Source organism: Manacus candei, unplaced genomic scaffold (assembly GCF_025592945.1).
Source record: "Manacus candei isolate 608988 ecotype Guabito, Panama unplaced genomic scaffold, ASM2559294v1 h1tg000037l, whole genome shotgun sequence".
Lineage (NCBI taxonomy): Eukaryota > Metazoa > Chordata > Aves > Passeriformes > Pipridae > Manacus > Manacus candei.
This window is the reverse complement of record NW_026138085.1, coordinates 8,031,872-8,041,772: the sequence shown is the minus strand read 5'-3', so window position 1 is coordinate 8,041,772 and position 9,901 is coordinate 8,031,872. Positions and strand designations below refer to the sequence as shown.

General features: G+C 48.0%; 1 protein-coding gene across 1 annotated transcript; it reads left to right on the top strand.

Moving 5' to 3' along the window:
- Window positions 1-103: 103 nt before the first annotated feature.
- Window positions 104-9,058, top strand: GRPEL2 (GrpE like 2, mitochondrial). The gene is made up of 4 exons (XM_051793624.1): window positions 104-245; window positions 5,106-5,274; window positions 6,586-6,667; window positions 7,929-9,058. The coding sequence occupies exons 1-4, from the start codon at window positions 178-180 to the stop codon at window positions 8,282-8,284; spliced, it is 675 nt and encodes a 224-aa protein (XP_051649584.1). The 5' UTR covers window positions 104-177; the 3' UTR covers window positions 8,285-9,058.
- The last annotated feature ends 843 nt before the right edge of the window (window positions 9,059-9,901 follow it).

Sequence of the window (9,901 nt, the reverse complement as noted above, 5' to 3'; positions counted from 1 at the left end):
ACTCCACTCCCGGCATCCCGGAGCGGCGCCTCCGGGGCCGGGCGGGGCATCCCCGGCCCGTCGGGCCGCGGCACCGCCCGCCGCTCCCGCAGGGCCCTCTGGGATCTGTAGTTGTCGGCGGCGCCGGCGCATCGCGGCCGCCTCATCCCTCCATCCCGCCCGGCGCTCGGCGGGGCCATGGCCGCCCGCGCCCTGCGGCGCTTCGGGACCCTCCTGCCGGTCTGCGGCTCGGCGAGGCAGGGCAGGTACGTGGGGCGGAATGGGGCGGAGTGGGGCGGGCGGAGGGGGACCCGAGAGGTCCCGCTCCCGTGGAGGGCTCGGGGCGAGACGTGGCAGCGCCGCGGGGCCGGGCCCGGGCAGGCGCCGCGCCGGGGGAGGGAGCGGACCCGGACCCAGACTCAGACCCGGATCTGGACCCGGACCCGGACCCGGACCCGCATCCGCACCTGCATCCGCACCTGGACCCCGCCGCTCGAGCATCATCCCCCGGGAGGTCCCCGCATCACCGCCCGGACCCGCACGCTGCCGACCCCCGGCTACTCAGCAGGGCCTGGAGTAAAATTAGGCTCCAATAACCGAGTCCTTTCCTGTAAAAATATGACTTTTTGAGTAAAAAAAAAATTAATTTCTATGGGAGAGGGTTTCCGTGCTCGGTGAGTCACGTTGTGTGGTGGTTTCCTGCCACTGCGCGTGGTTTCTGTGTCTCGCCCATCTGAACCATTTATTCGTGAACTACATGTTTAATGCTCTCCCTGGTTTTTATTTTCGGTGGTGAGGCAGCACCCGTGCTATCAACGTGTTTTGGGTGGTCACAGGAAGAGAATCCATTTAATCGTGTCAATATTTAGGCAGAAAAACAGTGCCCGGTCATGTTTTTGGACATCGTGGTATATGGCTTATTAGAGGGAAATTCATAAAGGTGCCTTGGGTATTTGGGTGAAATGTGGACAGGCAAAAAGGAAGAAAGTCAAAATGCTTATTAGATTTTTTTTTTCTCCAGAAAAGAAACACCACCAAAAGACCATTTAAATGCAATAAAATAATTCTGCAGCATGTAATAGAAGTAAATGTGTTTGGGGCTAAATGGAAAGATGTGTGTCAGAAAATTCTTCCTCTTTTATGTTCCGTCATATGTGTGAAAACTGCTTTGCCCCTCCTAAAATGTGCACTGAGTGTGAAATAGGTGACTGATGGAGCTCAGCAGGCTTCTGTTGTGGAGGATCCTGGGACGTGCTGTTGGTGTGAAGCTTCTCTTTGTACACAAAATTTTTTGTGGCCCTGCCTGGGTCGCTCCCAATGGGAACAGCTCTGTGAGCAAGGCAGGGGTGATGGGGCCCAGGCTCCCAACCTGGGACTCCTTACCCTGGACTTGCTTAGGCTGGCTTAGGGAACCTCCTGCCCAATTTACAGCCATCCTGTGTGGAGGTGCACTGCACAAGCTTGTTCACCAGCTTCATTGAAGAAGAATCCACATAGTGTTATAGAATCAGAGAATATCCTGAGTTGCAAGGGACCCACAGGGATCATTGAGTCCAACTGCTGGCTCTGCAGAGGACACCCCAGCAATCCCACCATGTGCCTGAGAGCATTGCCCAAACACTCCTTGAGCTCTGTCAGCTTTGGGGCCGTGACCACTGCCCTGAGGAGCCTGTTCAGTGCCCAACCACCCTCTGGGGGAAGAACCTTTTCCTGATATCCAACCTAACCCTTTCCTGACACAGCTCCAGCTGTTCCCTTGGGTCCTGTCGTGGGTCACAGAGAGCAGAGATAGATGAGGAAGCTGCAGACCGTGGTGGGGTCTCCCCTCAGTCTCCTCTTCTCCAGCTGAACAAGCCAAGTACCCTCAGTTGCTCCTCATATGGCCCCTCCAGACCATTCATCATCTTCATGTCCCTCCTTTGGACGCTCTCTAACAGCTTTCTTACTTTGTGGGGCCCAAAACTGCCCCCAGGACTCTGAGGCCACCCCAGTGCAGAGCAGAGCAGGACAATCCCTGCTTGACTTGGTTAATCTCTGGTATCACTCCCTGATGAAACAGAGCAAAGGAATTGGGAGTAATTAGATTTCCTTCCAAAGCAAGCTCATCAGAGAAGAAACACTGATGCAGATGTTTCTATGTGTCTCAGCAGTTGTGTGCTTTGTCATGCTGATTTGGGAGGAGGAAGGAGTGTTTTAGGAGGGGTGGGGAAGGACCCTTGTGTTTAGAGGGAGCATGACAGTCACTTTGGGATGTTCGGGAATGGTGCTATCCTGCCTGTGCTCCAGAAAGAGGTGATACTATTTTATATCTGACCAGAGACCTGTTCTCATCATTTAAATTCTAATCTTTAGGGCCAAGTGGCTTAAACCATATGGCTGCAATCAACTTCTCTGCTACATCTGATCTGTTTGGCTTTCTGTGACATCCCTTTGTAAATCTTTTGGTATCACCAGCTTACTTGTGTAACCCCTTCACACGCCCTGAGACTTCCACGTGTCTGTCACTTAAGGATGTGTCAACTTCCTCCCGTGGGATTTCTGCCTACTTTTAGGGCAGCTGTGATCAAGACAGTGTTTAGGAGATGGAGCAGAGTCAGAGGACAGGCTGTAAATAGCACTTGTCCTTTTCCATGGAGTATTTTTTTTCATCCTGAAGGAAGAAGTAAATTGAGTGGCATTTTCAGTCCTCCATAAGAATCCTTCCTAGGAACTCCCTTTGGAGGCAGTCTGTGGCTCTGGTTTCTTGCCTACAACTTTTAAGGCAGGCTCATCTGAGCAGCATGTGATACCCGGGGCACGGCCCTGCACGGGGGAGTGTTCTCTAAGTTGGTTTCACAGGCTGGAGAGAGGAGTCCATGCAGGGAGCTCCCTGCTCCACGTAGGCAAGTCCCTGGAGCTGAGGCACCGGCTCATCCATGCCCCTCTCCTCCTACGCTCCAAAACACACCCATTCCTGTAGAGTAACTCTCTTACGGAAGAAAATGTCTCACTAACCTTTGCTTCTTGGGTGCAAAAGAGTTAACTGAGTTGCACAGCCTATTTTTAAGACTAATCTGTGAGAGGCCCAGCAAGATTTCTCAGCTGCATTTCAGGTTGCTTGGTTCATCTGTGGTGTGGCTGATTTCCTTCCCTGCAGCTCTTTAAATGAAATGTGAGACGATAAAGGACAAAGCTTGTAGTTGGTGCTCAGCGTGGACACACCTTTATGTGCAAAGAAAGCTTCACAGACTGATTTTGAAGGCTTGGTGAAGGGGGTCCTGCTCTCTCCTCCCCTCCAGTCTAGTCTACTTTTTGTAAATTTGAGAAAGTGCTGTGTTAATCAGTCAACAAAGTAAGTTGACATGCATTTTAAAAATCATTCAAGATGGGGTCTTGTGCCCCAAACAGATCTATCTGCAGCCAGGGATAAAATGTGGGGTTTTTTTCCTGTGTTAGCATTCCTGGAGCCCACAATAGCTGGGCAGCTTTTTGAAAGGAGCCCAGGGACAGCCCCTTACCTGGTTCTTTAAAGATTAATCTGAGGAAGGTCCTATCCTAGAGCAAGTGTAAGTAGCAGAAGCACTTTCAAACTTGTATTTGGCATGTAATTTGTTGAAAAGGAGTGAGCGGTTTAACATACAGATCATATTTTAAGTACCCACTTAATAAAAAATGCATATGCAGATGTCTTCAGGTGGGAAAAGGAAGTTTGTCATTAGTGTTGTGGGACTTTCAGCAACCTGGTGTTAAAGATTAAATGAGGGAGCATCTGGGCTGCTAAACACTGGGTGGTAGGAGGTACTTGGTGGTCTTTGGGCAGATACAGATCTCTTGAATTGTGCTTTGGTCCTATAGATGAGCCAGTCTGAACCACCTGCCGGCCACCCCAAGGGGGACACCTCATCCATTCCCCACATCTCACCAGGCTTCACATGTTTGTCTCCTCTGGTACTGGCACTTGCACTCATCTATCTGATCTGTCAGCAGACCTATTCAGGGACACAGAGAGAAAAGTCTTTTTGTTTGTAGGGTTAGTTTTCATCTGGTTTAACTCCCTGAAACTTAATTCTGCTCGACTCCAGTACTGGAATAAGAGGAGCAAACTGTAAGCTCAGCTGGACTGCTGAACAACACTGAGGTCTCTTGACTGGTTTGATAGACCCCAAAATAAACTCTGCACTTCTGTTACACCATACATGAGCAATATAGCCTTGCTAAAATGTAAAAAAGCTTAATGGAACAGGCCTGGTAATGTGAACTCAGCTGTATCGATTCTGGGACCTCACTTAGTGTCTGTGTGGTGTGGAATTGTGCTGTATAACCACAGGGGTGGAGTCAGTACCAGTGCAGGGATTTCTGGGCTTTGCTGAATTTCACAGACTGGATGTGCACTTAATGTTTGCAAAACATTCCATACAGGGGCTATAGGACATTGCATAAAGAGGATGTTGAAAGCCCTGCTGAGAGGAAGAGCCCAGGTGTTCCCAAAAAAGGAGACACCCTTGTAATATGTATGCTGAAATGTTTCCTGAGTGGAGGTGGTTTGGCAGTAAATTGTACTTTGTTCTGCAGACTCTTCCTGGTGTAAGGTGTGAGAGGGAGGCGTGGCTGAGGCTTTGGCCTCATGCTGGCAGGAATGGGCCCTGTCTAGGTCAGTTTGTAAAAGCAAGTGCAGTAGGAGGGAGAGTGAAACAGAATCAAGGAATCACGGAATCATTTAGTTTGAAAAAGATCAGAGAGGTGGTGGAGTCTCCATCCCTGAAGGTGTTCAAGGAATGACTGGATGTGGCACTCAGTGCTCTGGTCTGGTTGACAAGGTGGAAATCAGTCACAGGTTGGACTCGATGACCTTGGAGGTCTTTTCCAACCTCAGTGATTCTGTGATTCTGTGAGAATCTGACTCTTTTCAAGGTATGCCAGAGAAGTGGTGTACAGCCTCTGTAGTGCCATGTGAGTCTAAAATAAAAGAATTTAAAAACACCAGTCTGCTTTGTGTTTCTTTGCTAATTGTCTGTATTTTCTGAAAAGAGCTAAAATTGTGTCTAGAATCCTATGTATCTTCTTTAAGGGAGCCTGTTTTTAGTACCAGCACTAAACTAGAATTCTCAATGACCCTGATGATATTAACTTTCCTTCTTTGTCACTAGTTTGCATTTCAGAGGGTCCCCCTGTGTTTTCAGCACTGCAGCTCAGCAGAGAAGTACAGGAGATGAGTGTGGCCCAGAAGATCCCCATGACGAGCCCAAGCATCCCCTTTCTGACTGTGCCTTGGAGCACAAAGCCATCAAATTGGAAGAACAAGTCCGAGATTTGACTGTGAGTGTGGTGCTGGTGGCACCATGATGTCTTTGGTTCAGTCCCCTTGACTTGGTCTGTCTTTCAGCCCTGGACTTCTCCATAAATGCTGTAACACACACAAACAGTGTTGCTGTGCTGTGACAGCCTTCAGGGCAGCTGTGCTCTGAGTGTGAGAGGGGGAAACTCCAGTCTGCATTCCCCAAAAACACCATCTGTCAGTAGTACCAGCAGCAGGACACTGATAGCACAATCCTGGCAGGCAAAGCTGTGTGTTGGAGCTGGTCTGGTCAGTTCTTTCACAGCATTGTACAGAGCCAGTGGCAGTACTTTTGTGCTGATCAGGATTGTGTATTGTCATAGAACCACAGAATTGGTTGGAAGGGACCCACAGGAATCATCCAAGTCCCACTCCGGGCACAGGCCACCCCAACAATCCCACTGTGTGCCTGAGTGTTGTCCAAACATTCCTTGAGCTCTGTCAGCTTTGGGGCCGTGACCACTGCCCTGGGGAGCCTGTTCAGTGCCCAACCACCCTTTGGGGGAAGAACCTTTTCCTAATATCCAACCTAACTCTGCCCTGATACAGCTCCAGCTGCTCCCTCAGCTCCTGTCGTGGGTCACACGGAGCAGAGATCGGAGCTGCCCTTCTTGAGGAAGCTGCAAACCCTGGTGAGGTCTGACCTCAGCCTCCTCCAGCTGAACAAGCCAAGTGCCCTCAACTGCTCCTCACATGGCCCCTCTATACCCTTCACCATTTTCATGTTCCTCCTTTGGATGCTCTCTAACAGCTTTGTGTCCCACTGCGTCCAGATTGTCCAAGAAGGAATGTCCTTTTCAGTGACAGTGATGTGAGGGAAATAGTAGGGATCACATTACATATTGAAGAGCACATGTGACTAAGGAGAGAATTAAATACTGCTTCACTGGGCAATTCTTGACATAATCACCCTGAGAATCCTGCACTGAGTGATAAATCATGTGGTCACCGATCTGTGGCTGAGACCATCAGCTGCCTGCTGCAGAAAAAGGTGTCTCAATAGCCACAGTGAGTCACAAAAAAAGCAGCAACCTGAGAGCTGATGTTCAGTTGAATTCAGTCATTCAGTGCCCAGAATACTTCTGGCCTTCGCCTGCATCTTTTGAGGGAGTTGCAGGTTTTGGTTAATCAGTAGAAGGACTTGGTTTTGCATGTTATAAAAATGCAGGAGCCTGGCACAACCTTCTGACGTGAAGAGGGCTCTTTTTAAAGCATTTCTGAGGGGTTCACCACTGTCAGGAAATGGGTTTTACTTCCTTGTTTGATGTCTCCCCTTGCTGTTGTGGTTACAGGAGCGATACCGGAAAGCTTTGGCAGATTCCGAGAATGTCCGGAGGAGAACACAGAAGTTTGTGGAAGATGCCAAGCTCTTTGGTAAGCAAAAGAGCTGTGTTTACTGCAGTGGCCTGCCTGCCTGAGCATAAATTGCTGATCAACAGCTTTTCTCTCCCCCAGTCCTGCTCTCCTTTGTTCATTGTGAAGTCTGGCATGACGTTTGGCCTGGGCTCTTGGTGTCTGGGCTTACTCGCTATTCTCTCTGTATGTCCAGCTGTGTCCTGTCTATCAGGTTTACCTCAGGGACTGTTTTGTGACTATTTAAAAAAAAAAATAGTCCCAGTGCAGCTGAGTGTAGTTCTGCTGACTTGGTTGAAATTACAGGCTTGGCTGTATGCTGAGGATTGGCTCCAGCAGGGTGTGTTTCATACTCAGCTGTGTCATCAGGTTGTGATCTCCTTTGCTATATTAACAGCCTCTTCCCTTCTGCTCTAGCTTTTGGGGAGGTAGATCCTGCCTGGGACAACAATTGTCAATCCCTGTATCAAATATTTAAAATTTCTAAAAGAAGTATTTTGTTGTTGGTGAAATGAGCTGAATTTGTGGCTTTGGCAACAGAGGCAGGTGAAGGGGTAAAAGGTTCTGTTTAATCACTGGACTCTGTCAGGACCATCTCTGAGAATGAGAAACTGTTTTTCTCCATAATGCATGACTCTCATGGGGTTTATTGGTAGTTAACTCTAGTAACCTTGAAATTAGAGCTGCTGTATTTTCTTACCTTCTACCGGTGGAGCTACAAAATGGCTCATGAGTTTGGCATAATCGGTGGGATAATTGATATTGAGAGGGGTTTTTTGAGCCACAGTGCTTTTAACTTATAAATAAAATTGGGGATGTACTTTTGAATAGACATTTATTGTTTTTACTTCCCCACATTGTGTTTGTTCCCCGTGGCATTTGTGTGAGCTGCTTGGCAAAACAGTGAAGTCAGTGGGACTGTATGAGAGGGTGTAGAGCAGAGTCCTAAATGACAAGTGTTAGTTGCAAAAAACTGTTTGGAGTGAAATACTAATTTTCTACTTTGTCAGGAATACCTGGCATATAGATATCTGTATGTTAATATGTATAGGTGTACATTTCCTGCATATGTCTTGATTTGGAGAGTCTTTAGATTACTATTAATGTTAAAGCTTTGGTTACAGAAGACACCGTCTGCTCTCACTAAATTAACAGTTCAAATCAATTAACAGCTTTAGAGATGCTTTCCAGCTGCTGTGACTTTATGTCTGTCATTGGTACTGTAGCTCTGTATGTTCTGTAAACTGTCCTCCATTTACTTAGTGCTTCTTTGTGCCCGTAGGGATCCAGAGTTTCTGCAGGGACCTCGTGGAGGTAGCAGATATCTTGGAGAAGACCGCCGAGAGCGCCGCGGGAGAAGCGGAGCCCAGTAACCCAAACCCAGCCCTGAAGAAGATCTACGAAGGCCTCTCCCTCATAGAGGCCAAGTTGCAAAGCGTGTTTGCCAAGCACGGCCTTCAGAAGATGAACCCTGTTGGTGGCAGATATGACCCCTACGACCACGAGATCGTCTGCCACGTCCCGGCCGAGGGGATGCAGCCGGGCACGATCGCGCTGGTGACGCAGGACGGCTACAAACTCCACGGCCGCACCATCAGACACGCGCTCGTCGGCGTGGCAGTGGAGTCACAGGAGTGACCTGGGCTCCCCCACTGCCATCTGGGACCTTCCTGAGCTGGGGACTACCCCCAACACTCGGAGCTGCAGCTGCATGTATTTACTTATTTATTGAGCTAGGTTTGTATCGTACGATGGCTTCTTGATAGTGTGTGCGGTCGTTTTGCCATTGATTGGAAGGTACTTGTGTATTTAATAATACTTTCTGGGGTCCATGGAGTAGTAGGAGGAGTCCTAGTATTTGTCAGAAACGTGGCACTGTAGACCCTTTCTCCTTTGCTCATTTCTCCATTAAGATTTGTATGGGGAAGAGATATGGGAGAGAAAGGGAAATTCCCTGAGAGCTAAGGAATCTTGTCTCCCGGCTCCATCTCTGAGACAGACTCCTACAGTGGCCTTCAGGGAAGTAACTTCTCTGCCTTGGTTCCCATAGCTATATTAAGGGACTATAATAATACTTACTGACCTACCTCACAGGGATGTGGTGAGGCTTTTCCTTTGTAAAGCACTTGGAAAAGTCCAAAGGGACAAGTATTATTATCAGCTGGTTTTGGTGTCTTCCCTTGTCCCCAGGCCCCTCGGATGGGGATGAAGATGATCACTTGAAATGACATTTAGGGGCAGCTTTTTCTTATGTCGCTTCAGGAAAACAATCCTGAATTCATGGAATCTCTGTCATACAGCAGTTGAATAGAGATGAGTGTTTAAAGAGAATTCTGTTGTTAGGTCAGACTAACGTGTTAGTATTTCTTCTCCAGGTAAAATTTCACCTTGCCTCCTTGCCCAAAAGTAAAACAGGGAATAGTGATTTGTGGTGGGGGCAAAAAACTGTTCTCAAATCTCTTATTCTCCAACCAAAATGTATATTTTAGAGGAGAGTAATTTCTCTTCCCTGATGGGTATTTGTGCAGCTTTCAAGCATGATAAACTATGTGCTCTTTGTTGCAGCTGCTGGCAAAATGGAGATGTGCCCTTAAGCAGGAAATCTGGACTGCTCTATTTTCTCAGCTCTCCAGTAATGATCCTCAGATAACACTAACTTCCAGTTAGATTCTAACTTCCATTCAGATTCTACTTTTGCTTGGTCACAGTAAATATTAAACCTTTTGGGTTTTGGTGCCAGGAGGAAAATCTTCTCTGCTAAAAGTCTCAAGTGCCCTTGAACCAATTTTAGCAGCGGTGACAAGGAAGCAAGAGAAGCAGAAGGCTGAGGAAGCGAAAGCTGACCTCGAGCTGTCCTCTTAGTTGGAGGCACGTTGTTGTCACAGCATATGTATTTCCCAGTGGCCCTATTGCCTGGGAGTCCATTTGTCTCAGCTGAAAGGATGCAGTCACTGAGGAAGATCAGAGTTTTAACCCTTTGCAGAGCAGCGAGCAGTCAAATGACAGAAGAACAGATGAGCCAGCTATGGTCTGCACTACACAAAACCAGGAATGGTGGTTTTCAGGTTGTTTCTGCCTGATTTGTTAATTGCTGCCTTTTGACTTTTTGGAATTGGATCCATGGCCCGACAGATCCACTTCCAAAAAAGCTTTATTTATAGTGGATGCCATCACTGGTTTGGAAGAAAGCTTGTTCTTCTCCCATTCTTTGCAGGCTTTGGTTGCAAAACCCTTTTGTGGTGGACTTCAAGATTA